Source organism: Myxocyprinus asiaticus, chromosome 19 (genome assembly GCF_019703515.2).
Source record: "Myxocyprinus asiaticus isolate MX2 ecotype Aquarium Trade chromosome 19, UBuf_Myxa_2, whole genome shotgun sequence".
Classification (NCBI taxonomy): Eukaryota; Metazoa; Chordata; class Actinopteri; order Cypriniformes; family Catostomidae; genus Myxocyprinus; species Myxocyprinus asiaticus.
The window spans coordinates 15770727-15791660 of NC_059362.1; the positions used below are offsets into that span (position 1 = coordinate 15770727).

General features: G+C 39.3%; 2 protein-coding genes across 7 annotated transcripts in view; one reads left to right on the forward strand and one right to left on the reverse strand.

The window, feature by feature from the left end:
- Positions 1–2186: 2186 nt before the first annotated feature.
- On the reverse strand, positions 2187–8033 carry LOC127410409 (transmembrane emp24 domain-containing protein 5-like). Its single transcript, XM_051645666.1, has 4 exons — positions 7742–8033; positions 6930–7027; positions 6644–6824; positions 2187–3976 (listed from the first exon to the last, which is right to left on the reverse strand). The coding sequence occupies exons 1-4, from the start codon at positions 7907–7909 to the stop codon at positions 3758–3760; spliced, it is 666 nt and encodes a 221-aa protein (XP_051501626.1). The 5' UTR covers positions 7910–8033; the 3' UTR covers positions 2187–3757.
- A 2031-nt stretch (positions 8034–10064) lies between these two features.
- Positions 10065–20934, forward strand: part of LOC127410372 (SUN domain-containing ossification factor-like) — an 80902-nt gene continuing 70032 nt past the window's right edge. For 5 of the 6 annotated variants that reach the window (XM_051645595.1, XM_051645597.1, XM_051645598.1 and 2 more), the window contains exon 1: positions 10065–10319. In XM_051645595.1, coding sequence (XP_051501555.1) covers positions 10267–10319 — 53 coding nt within the window. In that variant the 5' untranslated portion in view covers positions 10065–10266. Of the gene's footprint in view, positions 10320–14731; positions 14894–20934 lie in introns of all 6 variants that reach the window. The other variant, XM_051645596.1, reaches the window with a different exon arrangement.

Genomic DNA, 20934 nt, shown 5'->3' on the forward strand with positions numbered 1-20934 from the left:
TTACGGAAGTGACGAAACACATAAACAAAAAGTTGATGAATTGGAGAGTTAGTGGAACAGCGCCCTCTATCGACTATATCTCAAGTCCTTTACCGAATGTGAAGCGGTGAATTTATGGCTTGTTTTTTTTTTTTTTTTTTTTTTTTAACCATCTTTGTGCCAGTTTGATTTTCTCAGTCATAATCTTCACGTGCTGCTCTAAAGAATATACAAGTTCCTTCCCTCATTTGAATCGTAGGAAATAGACTTGGTTATATATCATCTACCTCCTATGACTTTCTTCTGCAGAACACAAAAGGATGACTTCAAAATGTTAGCCTTAGTCACTATTAGCCTGTATGTATTGTATGCAAAAAAAATAAAACAAAATAAAATGAAGGTCACTGAGGCCTAACATCTCCTTTTGTGTTCTACTTAAAACATACGGTTTAGAACAACATCTCGGTGAGTAACTATCTATCCTTTAAAGATGGGGTAAAACATACTTCTCCACTTCTTTTAATTTATTTACCCTAATAGCAATGCTGACATAATTGACAAAGGTCAATATCTGTCTAAAAATCTTTCCATCGACAGTCAGCCACTAGATGGCGGCATGTGATTAAAATGAGAATTCAATGCGAAACAAACGTTGAACTGCGCAAAAATGACACTTAAAGGGCATAAAATAGTTCACCTAAAAATAAAAATTCTCTCATTTACTCACCTTCATGCCATCCCAGATGTGCATGGCCTTTTCTTCTTCTGCTGTACACAAACAAATATTTTTAGAAGAATATTTCAGCTCTGTAGGTCCAGACAATGTAAGTGAATTGATACCACAAATTTGAAGCTCCAAAAAGCACATAAAGGGAGAATAAACTTAATAAGACTCCAGCGGTTTAATCCATGTCTTCTGAAGTGTCTAATCATTTTTGGATGAGAACAGACCTAAATATAACCTTTATCGCTGTACATCTTGGCATCAGTAGTCTCCTTGGCGATCATGATTTCAAGCTTGATTACACTTTCTAGAGCTTGATGCATGCACAGAGCGCTAGGAAGTGTAATCGGGCTTGAAATCATGATTGCCAAGGAGACTACTGATGTCAAGGTTTATTGTGAAATATACATTACATTTTGGTGTGTTCTCACTCAAAACCGATTGGATAACTTCAGAAGACATGGATTAAACCACTGGAGTTTTACTTTTATGCTGTCTTTATGTGCTTTTTGGAGCTTCAAAGTTCTGGACAACATTCATTTGCATTGTTTGAACCTACAGAGCTGAGATATTCTTCTAAAAATCTTAGTTTGTGTTCAGCAGAAGTAAGTCATACACATCTGGGATGGCATGAGGGTGAGTAAACAATTGGATTTATAATTTTTTGATGAACCATCCCTTTAACTTAAACTTTGCTCCAGATTACAAATCAAATCCATGTGTTAAATGATGGCATTCCATTTAGCCAGGAGTTAAAATCACATGATAAAAATCTGACTTGAACCAGCCCTTTAGGACTAAGAACCGAAAACAGTGACATTATAAACACAAAATCAAATTGAAATCACAAATGTGGGTGACTTGATCAAAAGACGACTTCATATTTATTGTTCCAGGGTGTACAGCTCCCCAAAGGCCTAATGACTCTTAGAGGAAGACGGTTGTCATAGTAACAACACAGAAATAGCCTGACCGTCACCATACAGAGAAAGCAATGTGGCAAAAGATGTTCCTTAATCTCAAACTGCATAGTTCATCCAAGTGTTTCTGCGATAACAAGGCAATAGGCACTAAAAACATTTCAATCAAATTCACAGCATGCCAGTGCATATTTATCAGAGGAATCCAGCCTCAGAATAAACTTTAACCCCACACTGAAGCCAATGCATTGGTCTAGCAGGCTAACCCCCTGCCAGGCAACTGTAAGAAGACCCCGCTGTCATTTAAGGGTTGAGCTGCTGCTGCTGCTGCTACTGTCAATACCAGGTCATGTATTCTGTTGCTAAAGCCTCCAGTGATTTATAGAGCTCGGAGGACTTTTTCTTACTTCACATTCTGCCTGAGCCAAACTCAGCTCTGCTTACCAGTAACTCTTGCATCTGTGAGAGGTTGGCACAGACCGGGGCTTCTAAGAATGGGCGTGTTAAGTTGGCATAGTATGTGTTCATATTAAAGAAAAGTAAATAAGAAAAAGGTCACAGCATTTTGGGTGCATGTAGGGTGTGGCTTGCCTTATATTTATCAGTAGCAGACAGGTAAAACAAACAAAAGTTTGGCACAGGGTGTGGTTAACAATACAAAAATGCATTCAAAACAGTCAATATTTTAATCAGACATTACTACTTCCCACAAATGCTTCACATCGGTGTAATTTCAAAATATTTAGCCTAGTCCTTTACAAAAAATACGAAACATGCTGCATCTCAATGCCAAGATTTCACTAACAGTGAAGTGTCAATAAGGGTTTTATAAAACATGGTGTTATACAAAAAAACATGTAATACTTTACAGTAAGTTTCTATGTGTTAAAGGGATAGTTCACCCAAAAATGAAAATTCTCTCATCATGTACTCACCCTCAGGTCATCTCAGATGTGTATGACTTTCCTTCTTCTGCTGAACACAAACAAAGATTTTTAGAAGAATATTTCAGCACTGTGTCCGTACAATGCAAGTGAATGGTGACCAAAACTTTGAAGCTCCAAAAAGCTGATAAAAGCAGCATAAAAGTAATCCACATGACTCCAGAGGTTTAATCCATGTCATCAGAAACTATATGATAGGTGTGGGTGAGAAACAGATCAATGTCTTTTTTTTTGTTTACTATAAATTCTCCTCCCTGCCCAGTTGGTGGTGATATGCACGAAGAATGTGAATCATCAAAAACAAAAGAAGACGAATGTGAAAGTGGAGCTTTATAGTAAAAAAAATGACTCAAATATTGACCTGTTTCTCACCCACACATTTCACATCGCTTCTGAAGACATGGATTAAACCACTGGAGTCATATGGATTACTTTTTTGCTGCATTTGTGTGCTTTTTGGAGCTTCAAAGTTCTAATCACCATCACAATGCATTGTATGGACCTACAGATCTGAGATATTCTTCTTAAAATCTTCATTTGTGTTCAGCAGAAGGAAGTCATACACATCTGAGATGGCATGAGGGTGACCAAATGAGAGAATTTTCATTTTTGGGTGAACTATCTTTTTAATATTATTTAATGCATTAAATATCAAAATAACAATGAACAATGCTTTTTTCAAAGCATTTAATAATTTTTGCTAATGTACATTTATATACACTATTGTTCACTGTTAGTTCATAATGCATCACTGTTAACGTATACATCATTAAATGTTAAGAATGTATCTGTAGAAAAGAACATAAACCAATATTAATAAATGATGTACAAGTTAACATATGCAACCTTATTGTAAAGTGTTACCCAAAAACAATTTTTTTAGTTCTCTGATAGTCCAATCATATATATTTAAAATTAAAAGTATCCAGGAGGTCATGATCCTGGTTAGATCTCTCTTACACATAGCAGCTTAGAGATCAACTTCAATCTCTTATTTTATCGGCACCAGAAAGTCCCTGACTCGAGAAGAGTATAAAACAATTGTGTTCATCACAAGGCAAGACAGATCAAAAAACAAGTGGGAAGGAGGGCAGCTCAAGGACACTTTGATGGGAAGAACTGAGGGTGGAGCTGAATATTAAGAGAGTTTGAAAGAAAAAGAGTGTTTTCCAGTCTTGCAGTGGGGGAGGCTACGTGCGTATTTTTCTCTTGTCGTCAAACAGGCTGCGCAGCAAGTAGACCTGTACCCCGGATACGATCACCATGACGACAAGGTTTGTACATGACCACATGTTGACCCGTTCATAGTTGCTTTCTTGTAGGTTACGGTCACGTGCCTCAAAGGCTTTCAGTACTGTCTGGATCTGGAGACTCTTGCCTATACGAGCTTTCACACTGTTGATGGTGTCCTAAAAAAGAAGACCTCAGAATGTAAAATTGCAGATGTTCCCACACAATCCTTGAAAGGCAAGGCAGTTCAGATAGAAAGCTTTAGGGTTTTGGAAAGGGAGACAAAAAAAAAATAAATAAATAAAAACCTTTTCGACAGAAGATTCTAGTTCTCTTTTCGGCTGACATAATCAAGCTTCCATATTTTTTAACCTCTCCCCTCCAACCAATGATTATACAGAGAAAACTTTCCAAATCCAGTCAATTGTGCCGTTTCAATCAGAAATGTCACATCACTAAAGTAAAATGGGTTGCGAACGCCATTACATGTTGACTTTAAGGCTGATGTGCGTAATCTTTCAATATAAAAATTATTTCTCATATCCCAGTTTATAGGGATAGTTCACCCAAAAATTACAATTCTCTCATCATTTACTCACCCTCATGCCATCCATGATGTGTATGACTTTCTTTCTTCACCAGAACACAAATGAAGATTTGTAGAAGAATAATCAGCTCTGTAGGTTCATACAATGCAAATGAATGGTGACCAAAACTTTAAAGGTCCAAAAAGCACATTAATGCAGCAGAAAAGTAATCCATACGACTCCAGTGGTTTAATCCATGTCTTCTGAAGCGATACTGTTTTGGGTGAGAAACAGACCAAAATGTAACTCCTTTTTCACTGTACATCTTGACGTCAGCAGTCTCCTTGGTGATCATGATTTCAAGCTCGATTACACTTCCTAGCATTTGATGCATGCGCAAAGCGCTAGGAAGTGTAATCGAGCTTAAAATCGTGATCGTGCCTAGAGACCACAATAGCAAGATGTACAGTGAAAAAGGAGTTACATTTTGGTCTGTTTCTCACCCAAAATCAGCTGGGTCGCTTCAAAATATATCTATTGAACCACTGGTGTCGTGTGGATTACTTTTATGCTGCCTTTGTGCTTTTTGGACCTTTAAAGTTTTGGTCACCATTCACTTGCATTGTATGAACCTACAGAGCTGAGATAGTCCTCTAAAAATCTTTGTTTGTGTTCAACAGAAGAAAGAAATCATAAAGAAGAGTAAATTATGAGAGAATTTTCATTTTTGGGTGAACTATTCCTTTAATATGCAGAGTCAACTATAAGTAAACCATTTGTAGGTTGATTTCATCAAAAAGTGTAACACCGTGGTGCTATCAAAACATTGCGCTGTTTGTTTGAGCATACTGTCCAGCCCAATATAGCAGCACTGGCTCGACCAATGGTATAACTTTTATGTTTGGAGCAGAACTCATTTTGTACAGCAACAAGACCGGGAAGTTTTCTGGAATCGATTTAAAAAAAAACATTTTGCTAGCGAAAGAGTGTGTAATTTCAACTCAATTCAGCTTTAATATGGAATCAGTTTATACAATTTTGTGCTTGTTCATGTTGACAAGGTGTCCCCTCTCCATTACCAGTGTGCCATTTCATAAGCAGACAGGGTCACATTGACACCACCTGTGCTGCATTGCATTGCATCTTGACATGCTGTGTGTGTTCATCTACATTAGTTTGGTTCAAACAAATGTCTTCACCATGAATGTCACAAATGTTAATTTCACCTGTAATCATGTACCTTATAAAACAGGTTTATACCACGTTTGAATTGACCCTTCACTAAAAGTATTTCTGATCAATCCTATTTTAGCACCTGTTGCCGTGCGCCATTTCTCTGACAAGCGTTTGTTTTCTTTTCAACGAGAGTCTACGGGAGTGATGTGTGTTTGAGCAGTTTAAAGCTGAATTGTATAGAAATTATCGAAAAAATGTATTTGTTGCCGGGTCACCTGTAATACACGAGGTGCATAGAGAGGATACATGCCGTTTTCTTTTACTTTTTTTTTTTTTTTTTTTTTTAATATTAAAGTAAGTGTTGAAAGAGCAATCTATGGATTAAACTGTTCATTAATAAATTTTCCAGGCCTGGAAATCAAAATTTTGTATTTAACCTGATATTTCCAGGGTTTCTATGAGCGTAGGAAACCAGACAGTTTTGCAAATAAATATTAAAAGGGATAGTTCTCCCAAAAATTTAATTGTTATCTTTTGCTCACTCATATGTTGTTCCCACTCTTTTTTTTTTTCTTTCATTGTATCTTTTTGTCTATACCATAAAAGTGAATGGCGACTGAGGCTAACATTCTGCCTAACATCTTTTTTTGTTGTTTTTTTTTTTTTGTTTCACGTGTCTGAAACAATCAATCCACGCATCTTATCACGTGGCATGTTGAGCGCGTTGCCACGGAGACATAGCGTGTGGAGGCTTCACGCCATCCACCGCGGCATCCACGCTCAACTCACCACGCGCCCCACCGAGAACTCACCACATTATAGCGACCACGAGGAGGTTACCCCATGTGACTCTACCCTCCCTAGCAACCGGGCCAATTTGGTTGCTTAGGAGACCTGGCTGGAGTCACTCATCACGCCCTGGGATTCGAACTAGCGAACTCCAGAGGTGGTAGCCAGCGTCTTTTACCACTGAGCTACCCAGGCCCCTCCTAACATCTTCTTTTGTGTTCCACGGATAGGACAAAAAGTCATAAGCATTTGTAACAACATGAGGATGAGTAAAAAAAAATTTAATTGTTGAGTGAACAGACACTTATACTTTCCACACTGCTGAAGCCTTCACAAGCATGTGATCTTTCTTACCATGATGTCCTCTAGTTTCATGTCCAGAAGATCTGCTCCCTGCACATATGCCTTCCAGTCCTCCGATTTCTCTCCTTCATCCACATTGTCCAAAATCAGCTCAAAGAAGATCATTTTCTCAGAAACAGCACTGAATGTGTTATCAAAACAGAACATGTAGTCTCCCTCCTCGGTTTCCACTCTGAAGTACACAGGCCACATAAAAAGAAAAGAAAGACAGGCACATTCAAAAACTTGCATTAGAGTCTGTGTGTATGACTACAATGTGTCTGCATGCAGAACGTACGTGTGAACCCCATCAGACTTTCTGTGGTCAAAGGCCAGAACGTGACCGCTGGGTGAATGCAAGTAGAAGTCCACATCTAGACCCGCACCATCTAGAACCTGTAGGAAAACAAGCAGAGAGACACATGGATTACCATTAATGAGGAGTCGACAGAAGGATTTGCTGATTCGGCCCTCATGCTCAAGTCACAACATGAAGGTTTCTGTTTACTTTGGGTGAGTTACAGAATCAATATGCAAGTCTGAAGAACTGCAACCCTTTCAGTACTTTTCGTATCCAAAAAAAAAATGACATTTAGCGCCACAACTTCTGTATTGTGTCACAAGTCTAATTTTCACAATAGCATTTGACAGAGCAGGGCCGTAGCAAGGAATTCTGGGCTCCCTTACTGTATTTTGCTCTGGGCCCCTTTCACATGAAAAATACAGTTTAAAATGTGTTGTGGGCCCCCCTGGACATCTGGGCCCCTAGAATAGTTACCACCTTTCACCCCATTAGCTACAGTCCTGTGACAGAGTAACATCATTGCAGTTTGTTTTGCAACAAGCATATAAGCAGATGTTTCACACTACCAGTCAAAAATTTGTCAAATTGTATTTTCCATAACCTTAAAAAAAAACTTAACTATAAACATACACTTAGATGCCTGAAATTAATCAGATTTGACTTATGCATGTACAATGAAAGGTCAATCTCTTTGTATTTGACGCTATTTGCATGGTAACAGGTGGACGACACTGCAGTTACGAGATCTTACAACGTAGTTGACGTCAATTCCAATGTAGCAGATTTCAATAACAGGATGAAAGTACCTGATACTCGATCTCTAGTGAAGCGTCTTTCTTCATGCTCTGGAAGAAGCACTCTTTGCGTCCGGCTGGTAGAGTGAAAGTAAAGTCACTGTCCAGAGACTGAGAGAAAGCGCTGATCACTGACACAAACAATGATAAAAACGCCACACACACTGTGAACACCTCCATGCTCCACCACCTCAAAAAATATTATCATCAACCGATGAAAACTGCACTTCTGTACACTTCAGCAGCTGTTTGGGACAGCTCACCGAGTTGGGAATGCTGTAACTTGAGGACCCCGCCTCATTTTAAGAGAGGTTATTAATCATCACTACATTGTCAACACGTGCACTTTCTCCTTTGAAGAAATTATTTAATAATGTTTATCTAAAATTCATGGAACAGAGCTTTTTACGCGAGTGCATTAAATATTTATATACACGTAAAACATCCACTGGCGTGTTACGCGACGTCCTAAAATGTTGCATTATGGGATATGTGGTTTTTAATGCAGCACGTTCCGCGCACTACTGTTCCAGAGCACTATTTAGCCCGATACAAAGCACTTGTATTAAAATTAATGGTAGAAGTTGGAACGTCCAATATGGCGGATGTTGAAAAGGAAGCCCCGCCTTACAGGTTAAAGAGCCAATCACCTTTTAGATTCAGACACCTGACGTGACGTCAGTCAACTCGAAAACGCGCATACACTATAGCTGGACCAGCCTGAAAAATAGATTTTTTTTTTTTTTGCATGATCTGAGCTAAAGAAGCATATGATTGTAGTCATATTTAACTGCTGTGAGGAAATATGTCCTTTGATTATAATCTTGACAAACCGTTTTGGAGATTTCGGACTTTAACATTTTAAAAAGTTAGGAGCTGTACTTTCACGCCACTTAAATCAATAAAGCGCAACAGTCTGGTTCCGGAAGTAAAAATCCCATTCATTTATCCCATAGACTAATTGATTTTCAACGATAATTTATAACCTTTAAAGAGTGACCTACCGTGAGCTCACAGGTTGTTCATTGATGGTATATGCTTCCGTTGAAGCCATCCGTCAGCATTATTTCAACTTTATTGTTTAAAAATCATGTTTGATAGCGTAATTCATGGTAAACAACTACATAACCAATAGTACAGCAGAGAAGGATCCACCAATCAGAGAACTGCGGCCAACGAAACCTGCGAAATGTGCCTCGGAGCGACTGCGCGCTCCCATGATGTACTGTGAATGAAGCAACAGAGTCGGTCTCCCTTCACCCTTAAACTACTTACAGGATATATTTGTAAATATTGGAATATTCTGCAATAAACGTAAAAATATATTGTTTATATACTTATAATAAACAACCTAAAATCAATAGTTTTATATATTCCCATCCCTTTGTATTCAATGACATCATTTGCAATGCTTCATGGGATTGTAGTTTATGCCCTCATGAAAGATGTTAAGTACACAGCCTTGCACCTTTGTCTTAATATCCGGGAAAATACTTCCTGAACCCAGACGGCTGAAAAAGTGGGCGGGCACTGTTGCGATCTAAAGAAAAAAAGCCGCCCGACTGCGTTCCCAAGATGGCCAACGAGTGGACTGTCTTGCCTTGAAAGTAACTTTGACTGTACTTTCCAGAATGCCACTGAAGATGACAGATGACTCGTTTTTGCATCAGACACGCCAAATCAGGTTTAGGTAATTAACTGATAACAAAATGAAGTGATCACATACCAACATGTTGATTACATAGGCCTACAGTTAGCATAACCTGTGAAATTTTAAAGTGGAAAAGAAAAATGATAATAATCTGTTGTAATATTCGCCACATATAACAAATCACTAGCATATAAATTTGCTCTTGGTGTGTAAGACCAAAAGTGTTGCATCTAAAACGTTCTTTTGGGGGCGCAAGACTGAGTGAATGGTTTCTTTGAAATTATTTGCAAAAGGACATTTGTATTCAAACGAATTTATAAATGAACTGTCGAACATGTAAATAGTGTTTATTTAGTCGAGGAATTGTTTTTAGCCCGACACACTAAGGTGAGTCATCATAATTTCACGAAAATGACTATCACAATAAAGAATTTAGTCAGCGTCAAGTTAAATGTAGTGAGATTGCTCAATTATTCTCCAAGATGAATGATTTGGCGTTGTTTTTAATCCCTCTTATCATTAAGCTGACGCGGCTGATGACAAATCTTCCAACTCATCTGGACCTCGAGGAGTGGGCGGAGTTGAGTGTAATACTCGATTCCTATTGGCTGACGGCGGGGCAGCAGGAGGAGTTAGCGCTGGGCAGCCGAAGCAGCAACAACAGCAGCACCAGTATACGCAGTCGCGAATCAAGCAGCCAGTTAACCCTTCTCAGCGGGGGTTTTGACAAAAACTACCCCAAGTGTTTGTTATGTATCTCGAAACACACCCCCGTTGCCTATATACAGTTGTAAACAATTAGCGTTATCAGCCAGTCTTGGCTTTTGTCGTCAGTATTTGAGGACAATAGATAAAAAGCGAGGATGTTGGTCCCCGCGGGAAGATAATGAAGAAGCTGCGCGTGTTGTTGCTGTGCGTCATTTTAACTCTCCTGTGCTGGTGAGTCAAAACATAGCATTATTTTAATGAATAAAAATGATTAATATATCTGGCGGTGAAGCTGCACAATAAAATGATTGATCATACTTTGACAGCGACATCATTTGCCGTTCTATCTCTCACGATAGCTTTATGCTAGATGCTAACGCTAGTTCAGAAGACACTCTTCTGTTTTTGTGGGATGTTTGCATGCGTTGTGTTACTAGACGTTTGAAAAATATCAAATAGAGTCAGATACGATTTATATAGGTTATAGATTGGTTTAGTCAGTTAAAATACACACTGAGATGTGCTGGCAGCCTGTTGAAAGGAGCATCGGACCACCAGCTGCCCACAGTGTATGTACATTGGGGGGAAGTAGGGTACATAATGTACAGAGATAGCCATGAATTTCATTGAGAAGGTAGCCATTTCTGGTTGCATGTAATTGTTAGAATTTCAGTGGTTCATTTGTGCATTATTCAGCTTGTAGGCTTACAGTTATTTGATAAACAGCTGCCTTGTCAGTTAACTTATGGCTGATCAGTTTAAATATTAAAACACAACTTGTACATCAAAGCAGTATTATAGCATTTAAGATCAGTTCTGTGCTGATGTCAAATATCTCTATCGAGCACAGATATTCTGAGAACACCCATGACATATTCAATAGCTATGTGGCACAGCTTTTTGTGTCCTCACTACATTTCTGCCAGGCTGATGTGGCATCCACAATGGACAGGTGGTGGATTAGGGTTGGTCATATGTTGACATCATACAGGGTGACACAAGAAAGCGATTCCACCCTGTGCCAGCCAAACCGCCTGTTGGATTGATGATTTTAATAACAGGCTAGCTTGTGAACTCACTGCCAATTTCATACCATCTGATTATAGAGCTTGTATTATTGTGTTTTTGCACTGCAATCCATGGGCAGGCCGCAGTCTAGAAATGTGAACTGGAAAAAGGCTCTCATTTTCACTTCCAAGGTCACCATGTAAGAGGTGAAGTAGAGGGGAAAATAGGATTTTTAAAGCAGTTGAAATAATGTTGAAGTTGTATGCCTAATGTGAGTATAAAAAAAATGTAGCGAGTTGCATTGCATCGCATGCACACAAACTCACAGCTGATAAAAACCTCACATTATTAGTGTTAGTTCTGATTACTTTATTATGCGTTATTTATGGGATGGATCTCAGAATAGACTTCAATTGAGCCTTTGGGGCAGTTTGAATAAATATGAGGCATCTTTCCGTATCGAAAGAAATTGTCTCAAAAAAGGCCAACCTTTCTACTTTGTGTGTGTGTGTGTGTGTGTGTGTATATATATATATATATACACGCACACACACACATACAGTACTGCAAAAGTTTTAGGCACTTGTGAAAAATGTTGGATAGTAAGTCTTCAAAACTAATGCCATAAATAGTTTTCATTTATCACTTAATGTCATACAAAGTCTAGTAAACAAAAAAAAGCTAAATCAATATTCGGTGTGGCCACCTTTGCCTTCAAAACGGCACTAATTCTCCTAGGTACACCTGGAACACAGTTTTTCTTGGTTGTTGGCAGATAGGTTGTTCCAAGCTTCTTGGAGAATTGGCCACAGTTCTTCTATCTATTTAGGCTGCCTCCATTTCTTCCGTCTCTTCATGTAATCCCAGACTGACTCTGTTCAGTGGGGGGATCTGTGGGGGTCATGCCATCTGTTGCAAGGCTCCCTGTTCTTCTTTTCTGTTCTTTTCCATTTGCAAAAGAAATGTTTGGGAGTCTAACATTTATATTTCCTATTGACACTAAAGCTGAAGATATAAATCTTAAGACAAATGCTTTTGTGAAACATCTTATGTGTCTAACACTTTTGCACAGTACTGTGTATATATATTCCTGGTAAAATGAAAACTAGAGACGTTAAAATGACGTTAATTCTCTTCCACACAAATCGCAAGTAAAACTACAGATTATCAGTTCATGAACACTTTTTGCTCTGTTCCTCTAACAGTTCTATGTTATGGCATCTAAACACTTTTACTATAGTGCATGACTTGTTAGACAGTACATTTTAATGATTGCATTAGGCTACCTCCAACACAATTAAGCCTTTTCAGGTGTGATCAAATTGCACAAGTTGAAAGTGTCATAGAATCACCACAAAATGAAGTGGTTGCTTCAGCAATTGTTTTTCTTCGCACATTTGCTTTATATGACACAATCGGTACAGTTTAGTTTGAAGGTTTAGGGTAGGGAGTTAGGTTTTGTTGATTTAAAACTCAATTGATCTATTTGGGAGAAAAAAAAAATCTTTTAGTGTAACACACAGCCCTTTTCCACTGAAATTGCGATGGTTCTCGTGCTGAGCCTGTGCTCCGCTGGTTCACGGCCGGGGCAATCTGGAGTAAACTGCCCGTGCTTTTCCACTGACCTGAGAGCCGAATGGTGACATAACGGGTCACTGTCTATGTGGTAGTTTCACGTGACTACCTCAAACATAAACAAGCATGGCGCATCACAGTGTGTTGGTATAGAGCTTTTACTCTTGTTTTTGAGGACATAGTTAAACATACGGATTAATGAAATAAATCGCTATTACATTGCTCAACATGATTGCCAGAGACGACATCTACGTTGAAGCCCAGTTCACACTGCCAGCTACATCACGTGAGACGGCGACATGATCCCATTCATTTTCAATGAGAGCACAGTGACTTCCAGTGACATGAGCTGTCTCGGCCGTTGGCGACAGAGATTGCTGTGGAGAGCGATAAGACAAGTTGAGAAAGTTTCACCTTTATACAACTGACGAGCCGCATTCGCGAGCGACTACCAATGAGAGTGAAGACAGCGGAGCTCACTTCATCTGTCTCCTGGCAGACTGGAGACGAGTGCAGGCAAGATGGAGAAGTTTGAGTCGTGGGGGATTTTTACTGTTCTTTATCATTTGTCTGTAACCACATGCATGGATATATATAAAACGATGCGTGGAAAAGCATTTCAGAAACGTTCTGCATTCCGAGTGAGTTTGATTCATTCATTCCTGATAGATTGAACATCTTGTTAACGATTTAATGCACTGAACAACGCTGCATGTTTTATAAAACACTCTACACTGCAGAATGTAAATTTTTAGAGACAAGAGAACTGATTCCTTGTCAAAATGTAATGATATCTTAATTTTACCGATATTAGGTCTCATGCGTGATCAAATTTTCAAAAGCTATGGCCAGACATGCAGTCCTCAAATAATGTTACATCTACAAACAGTAGGAATGCTCACTAGTGACAAAGATCGCAGAGTCTAGTGACACCAAGCAACAAAGTCGCTGGTGGTGTAAATGGGGCTTTTAGACAACAACACAGGTGTGAAATAAAGCACACATTTTTTTCATTGTGTGGTTGCTCGTGATGGTGACATACAAAACATCTTAAGACTATTTGTTTTGTTATTTCTAAATGTGAGCATTGAAGCTCCATTGTGCAATTTGGTTAAAAACGTACCCTTCTTGGTCCCCTTCGTGGGCATTTTTTTTCAACTATTTAACTTTCCAGGCACCGTAGCATGGCCATGGGACATGGGGCCCATGTTCCCTACATAACCGAGAACACAGACTAGCAGTGTAGACAGAGAAAAACAGTTCTTGCATGCTAATCTTACACTTGATATCTGGGACTGTATCCTTTTTTTGTCATATATTAATCACTGAACATGCAGACTGTTGTTTGACCTATGCACATAACATGTCATGGTAAAGAACACTGTGTTCTCCCTTCCGCTTTATAAGGAAGTCAGGTTTGTTATGGCAAAACCTTTGTCTCTTTCACCCTTCACAGCATGTAAGTATGGGCTGACATTTACATTGACACACACACAATGTGTTTGAGGGATTAACCAACATTTACCATTTACACAGATTTACCCTGTAGCCTGTCTGAATGATGAAGGTAATGTAAAAAATAAAATTTAGCTTTGCACCAAGAGGGATTTGTGTAGGTGTTTGCTGTTAATCTCTCTCTGCTCATCGCAGATGGCATGATGATAACATTGTAAAAGTGCTATCAATCCCCTGCGTAATAATCTTTTTTGAAGTTTATGTGAGCCATTTTTACCTTCCAACTGTTTCCCATTGTTGCAACTGGATCATTGTGGTACATATAACAGCGTGAGACTGATAATGATTTAGAGGGATAATACCTTTTCAGCCTGAGCTTTGAGTAGTAAGCAATGACATTATATAATAGCGTCTTAGATACATCACGTGGTCAGGTGAGATGCATCACTGTTTACACCTAGTCAGTTAAATGCGTCTCCTGTGACCTTGTGTTTGGATTTCAAGGGGAGGGTCTCTGATTTCATGATGACATGAATCACTATGTCATTGTGTTACTGCATGAAAAAAAGACAAAGAAAGTGCTAACAATGAACTGTTTCTCACAGATGCAGTTGAAATTTAATCTTAGCACAAACTCAACATTTCCAGCAGAATTATCGGTTGTTTTAGTGGAGCACCTGAGATTCAGATGTTTGTGCCTGTCATCGGTGTCACTGCATGTTGAAATCGGACACACTGAAGAAGATCCGTGAACTTCTCGTGCTTGGGTATGTATTTGCTTTTTCAAATTTCCAAACGGACGGTTATTTCCTTTTTAAAACCGCTCGTAACCGGTAAAGTTTAAACTCTTGTTTAAGCGCAGTGGTTGATTGACAGGTTAGGGGTGGTGCTTCTGCTGTTCGGGACAGAGTAGCGTTTACACCTCATGCGATGTGGTCAAATGCATTTTTGACTACCGTATGTGTTTTTTTGTGATCCGATCACAAAACTTCTTTTACCCCATTTACAGCTGTATTTAATGCTGACCACTTATGATCGGGTCACCCGAAACGCATCTAAATACCAGGTGTAGATGGGGTCTAAAAGAACTGATTCAAAAGAGTCTTTTGCGCATGAATCAAACTTCACTGTTTGTGCTATTTTTGGGTCTAGCCTGTGAGGACAACTCAATAGAAAGATGTGTTTTTTTGCCATTATTTTATAATACACAATCTCATTGCATTCAGTCAACTCGGGTGAAATTCCTTTACAAAATAACTTATTTTGCTGTGGATTTAGTATCTGTGCAGTCAACACTGATACATGGCATCAAACATTTTCTTATAGATATTCGCTTCATCGATCAAACCTGTTTTGTAATATGGCTGTTTTTAAAGGAAATTGACTCTGGCCTGTTCCTCACCAAATAATTTTCTATTACTGTATGTGCTCTGAAGACAGCTCTAGTTCTCTGTTCACCTTGCACAGGAACCGCAGCACTGCATGCTTTAAAAAATGTTTAATTGATATGTCAAAAAGCCAGTTGTGCTGACCTCTTACGTAAGTACATCCCATGAGGACTGTTACCGTGGTCATGTCTTTGGCCCCTAGTTGTCAAGCCTATCTGTTTTTAGCATGTGGATAGGTTGGAAATATCCTAGTGCTGACATAGGGGGAGGAAGGATGACTCTGAAAATGCCTCGGGCTGATAGGATGGGGGTTGGCTACTTTGTGGTATTCAAGGCCAGAGATCCTGTCCTGACTTTCCAGAAAACAGAAAGTTGCCCAGGATTAAGGTTCAGCTAGATCACATTATCTTCATTCAAGAATGCATGCTCATTTGTTTACTTCAATGAAATTCTTTGCTACATTGTCATCTTCATCTAGTTTGTTTTCTGATTCCTCAAGAATTTCAAGAGAAAAGTGCAACGTCAAATCCCTTTAAGTCTGTTACTGAGAAATCAGAGGAATTCATAGGAATTTCCCCTGCACATTAGCTTAGAATGAAGGTTCCTGTTTGCGCTGAGCCACAGGATTTTGTGCTTAATGGTGAAGGAATGAATGAATTATTATAAATGAAGCATGTATATTGATTTAGTGATTGCACTCTCTATGTTTCAGCATGAAATTTAGGAAATTGCAACAAATAGGCCCATGTTGGTAAAAAACTCACCTGTTTTTGATTTAGACTCTGGGTTTTCTGTAAGCGATTTCAGACGTTCTACTTCCACGAGACTGAGCTGTTGGATTAGCCACGCCCCTCTTTCCAAATCCCCAAACTCCAAAGATTCCAAAATGAGCTTTATTGAGAACAGAAACAGTTGTTAAAAACAACAGCAACTAAAATAGCGCCCTTTTATGCAACATGGCATAAAAATGTATTATGCCTCAATAATAAGCTGCAACTACAATAATACGATGAACGTGCAAAATGATTGTGCATGTTGATTGTTTAATTGCATAATCTGTACTACTAACATGTCAGCAAGATCTTTCGATTTGTGCCATTTCCTCTCCACTGCTGAGTTTAGAGTGATGTTCACGGAGAACTTCGGAGCCAGGGGGTGGAGGGTGTAGTGTGGGCTGGCCTGGATGAGAGGGGACAAATGTTATCTAGACAAGATGTTAAAGTGGAGCATAGAGAGTTAGTAGCATTATTTGCATCAAGTGAGGAGAACTGGTTAGAGGGAGGAAGCGAGGATGACACCATAGTGTAGAGATGAGAGGGCAAGAGTGAGTGTAGGTTACGCCGAAAAGAGACCTGAGGAGGAGTGTGTTGCGCCAGGAGGCAAGTTAAGGATGAAACTAAGGAAGTGATCAGAAGTGTGCAGTGGAGTAACAAGTACATGATCAGTGGAGCAGTTACGTGTGTAGATGAGGTTCAGTTGGTTACCTGACTTGTGAGTTGCTGCAGTTGAGAGATGTTTGAGGTCAAATAAGGCAAGCAAAGTCTGCAGCCTGAGGTTTTTCCAGGTGGATGTTGAAGTCCCTAAGTACTACAAGAGGGCTGCCATCTTCAGGGTAGTTTGAGAGAGCAACACATTCAACTCCTCCAAGAAGTTAACTAGCTGACCTGTGGGGCGGTATACCACAAAATGGATTTTAACAGGGTGGGTGATAGTAATCGCATGTGATTCAAAGGAGATATTGTCACACGAGACGGTAAGGAAATACATTTCCATGCACTGGAGATAAGCAAACCCGTTCCCTCACCCCTTCCAGTCTGACGGGGGGATGTGGGAGAAAGTGAAGTTGGTGGAGAGGGCTGCAGGTGTGGCAGTGTCCTCTGGTCTGATCCAGGCCTCAGTCAGGGCCATAATATTGAGACCTGAATGACTAGCAATGGATTTCAGCTTTGTTGACAGCAGACTGGCAATTCCAAAAACTGATAGGAAGAGAAAGTAATTTAGCAGAGGAAGTGGGGATAGTGCACAAGTTGTTAGGATTGCGCCGTCTCCTGTGAGTGACGTAATGTACCTAATTAGAAGGTTAGAAGGTTTTAAAAAGACATAACACTTTCGAATTGTTTTGTTTGCTTTCGCTACATATTTGTCACCCATATCTCATTTGTTAAATTGTAGTCACAGAATTAATTCAATATAAATCACTAAACATGTGAAAGCACATACAGTTTCTGCAGTGCTAAATGGAATTTCATGGTGTAATATATATACAGTATTTACTTGCTTAAATAAGATTCTTGAATGAAACAACCTTGTTGGCTGTTGTAGACATGGCTTGATGATTATTTCCCCTTTGCTTATCTCCTGCCACGATGTACACTAATTTCCATTTTCTTATTCTCACTTCCTTTTGCTCGTTGATGCCCACGCCATGTGGATCTGATCTGAACATCTGAGTTTTTGGACTTGCTTGGTCTGATCATGGCAAAAGAATTCCCGGCAATAGGGAAGTCACTATTCATTGCGTGAAATTTCTGTAATTGAATACAGATTTTACTTGAGTGCCATGTTTATTCACTTCATATATAAAAATGTCATCAAACTCTTTTAATTGTTAATTCAGTATTGATGAGACACTGAATTAATGTGGTTTAAAGCTAGAGAGGCAGAGAGGGAAAATGTGGTTATGATTAATTAAATAGCGCTTTTTCAGAGACAAGAACATATTTTGATTGCACTCGGACTAGCTCTCTTTTTATCTTACCTTCATGCATTTGGATTCTCATTTCCAGAGCTGAACAGGTCCATTATTGTTGCTTCTCTCTCTCTGTCTTTGTATCTCTTTTTTTTCTCTCTCCCTCTGCCTGTATAAGCATCTCCGTCAGATTAGATCATGTCAACTGTAGTGGACAATCTGAACTCGTTGCTCAGTGGAATGACTGGACAGAACTAGACAAAAACTGTCCCCAAATCTGAATCTCTGGAGCCATGTCAACTTTAATACTTATGTTTTCCTTCTCATCTGTTTGTCCTTATTGAAAAACCTACTTTTTTTTTTTTTTTCCACTGGAAATTTGTTGGCATACATTTTAATTTACAGAATGTTTGCTGAACGATCAGTACAACATGACTGAGCTTTTATCTGTCATAGCCTTGTTTTTGATCTTGTCAAATAATAAGTCTAGTTTAACCATGGTAATGAGGAGACATTTATGGTTTTACCTGTGATTATAGACCAATCCTTTGACAATGACACCGCTTATGTCACACACGGAAGTGGTGGCGGAAATCGTCCGCAAACAGTAAACTTTTATCTGATTCCGTTGTTGAGAAATGATTTTGAGGATTCTTGTATACGGCTGTGGCTTCAAGCCATCAACGAAGCTGACTGGACTGAGGAGATCATTTCAACTCACTGTACAACCCCAAAGCACAAAAAGGAAAGACATCATAGCACATTAAAATTTACACCGACCAAGGACAGGCTCTGGGATTAGTTGTAGGCCAGCTTGAAGAGAGAAGTTTTTATCTTTGATTTCAATTCTGATTCTGTCAAAATTATTCTAAGAGATGGCGGTAGACTGTTCCACAAATTCGGGCATGCTGTAGCGAAAGCACGATCACCCCTCGACTTGAATCTGGATTTAGGAACCATCAAGAGTCTTTGATCGATGATCTTAGATGTCTGACATGTGTACTAGTATGCAAATGGTCAGAAAGATAGATGGGTGCCAATCCTTTTAAAGCTTTAAAAACAAATACTAGAATTTTAAAATTGATTCTGTAGCGGACTGGCAACCAGTGCAAAAGTAAAACAGGGTTGATGTGTTCATATTTACGGGTGTTAGTCAGAAGTCTAGCAGCTGCATTTTGAACTGTAACCAATTAATGTAAGATGTGCCTATTCCTATATAAAGTGAGTTGCAGTAGTCAAAATGAGATGAAACAAAAGCATGTATCACACTCTCAAACTCAAGTGATAAAAAGCTTTTGACCTTAGCTAAAAGTAGGGATGCATTGATCCGATACCTGAATCGGTATTGGCCTCGATACTGAAGCTTTTAGATGGATCGGGTATCAGTCCGACAAGCCCGATCCTGATCCGATACTGTGTTAGTCATGTTCGTTACTGTCAAGCTCCAAAAATGACATAAAAGAACCATAAAAACACCACTGTAGTAGTTAATATGACTTGTGCATTTTAGTCAAAGCCACTTGAAGACATGCGATAGCTCTGTGAATCACAAAAGGCCGTGTTTTATAAGTAAATATAAAATGCATGCGCAGCTCCAGCGCGTCAATGAATGGCGCTGCTCTGTTTACACACACACACACTCGCGGCTATTTTTAGCCTTCGCGTGGTGTGCAATATTTGAGTGCTACTCACGAACAACATCTCGGATGTAGATGCTCAATAGTTCGGTTCACTTATAATATGCATTAAGAATGGCACTGGAGGTGCATTCAACTACTGTGAACTTGCCAACAAACAGACACATACAGGACTTCTTGGAGAGTACAGAATGTCAAAATAAAAGTGTGAGGGTTTAAAAGTTAGAGGTGCACAATTTAGACATTACTATGAAAATGTGAATGAAAAGTGAAAATATCTTACAAAAAAGAGCACAACCAATTAGTTCCACACAATAATGTAAAGATATTCTAAACTGATTATGCAAAAAAACAACACTGGTATCGGATCGGTATCGGCCGATACTGAGATTTCCGATATCGGATCGGAAGAGAAAAAGTGGTATCGGTGCATCCCTAGCTAAAAGCCTTAATTGAAAAAAAAAACAAAAAAAAAAACTATATTTGACTACTGCATATAAATGTTTGTCAAATTTTAGTGCAGAGTCAAATATAACACCCACATTCTTCACTGCGGGTGTAGCATGGGGTGCCAACACGCCCAAAATGTGGTTTATGCTGCCTGAGATGCCTGGAGGCCCAAATACAATCTCAGTTTTACTCTCATTAAGATTTAAGAAATTCAGGGACATTCATGCTTTAATATCCAACAGACAAGCAGCTAAAGACCTTAAAGCCAGCAGTCATATCACCCTGTAGCTCAAGACTGGTTGCCCACTGAAGCTAAGCAGGGTTGAGCCAGGTCAGTACCTGGATGGGAGACCTCCTGGGGAAAACTAAGGTTGCTTCTGGAAGAGGTATTAGGGAGGCCAGCAGGGGGTGCTCACCTGCAGTTTGTGTGGGTCCTAATGCCCCAGTATTAGGACCCTATAATGTAAAAAGGCACCATCCTTTGGATAAGATGTTAAACCGAGGTCCTGACTCTCTGTGGTCATTAAAAATCCCAAATTCCCCCCATTGGCCCTTCTCAATCATGGCCTCCTAATAATCCCCATCCATGAATTGGCTCTGTAACTCTATAACTCACCAATAGCTGGTGTGTGGTGAGTGTACTG

Bases quoted from the DNA above. Each gene is read 5' to 3' on its own strand.
- LOC127410409 (XM_051645666.1), bottom strand. From the start codon at position 7,909: ATGGAGGTGTTCACAGTGTGTGTGGCGTTTTTATCATTGTTTGTGTCA. The intron at 7,028-7,741 runs GTACTTTCATCC...GTTTTCCTACAG, and splicing joins CACTAGAGATCGAGTATCAG to GTTCTAGATGGTGCGGGTCT. The intron at 6,825-6,929 runs GTACGTTCTGCA...TGTGTACTTCAG, and splicing joins AAGTCTGATGGGGTTCACAC to AGTGGAAACCGAGGAGGGAG.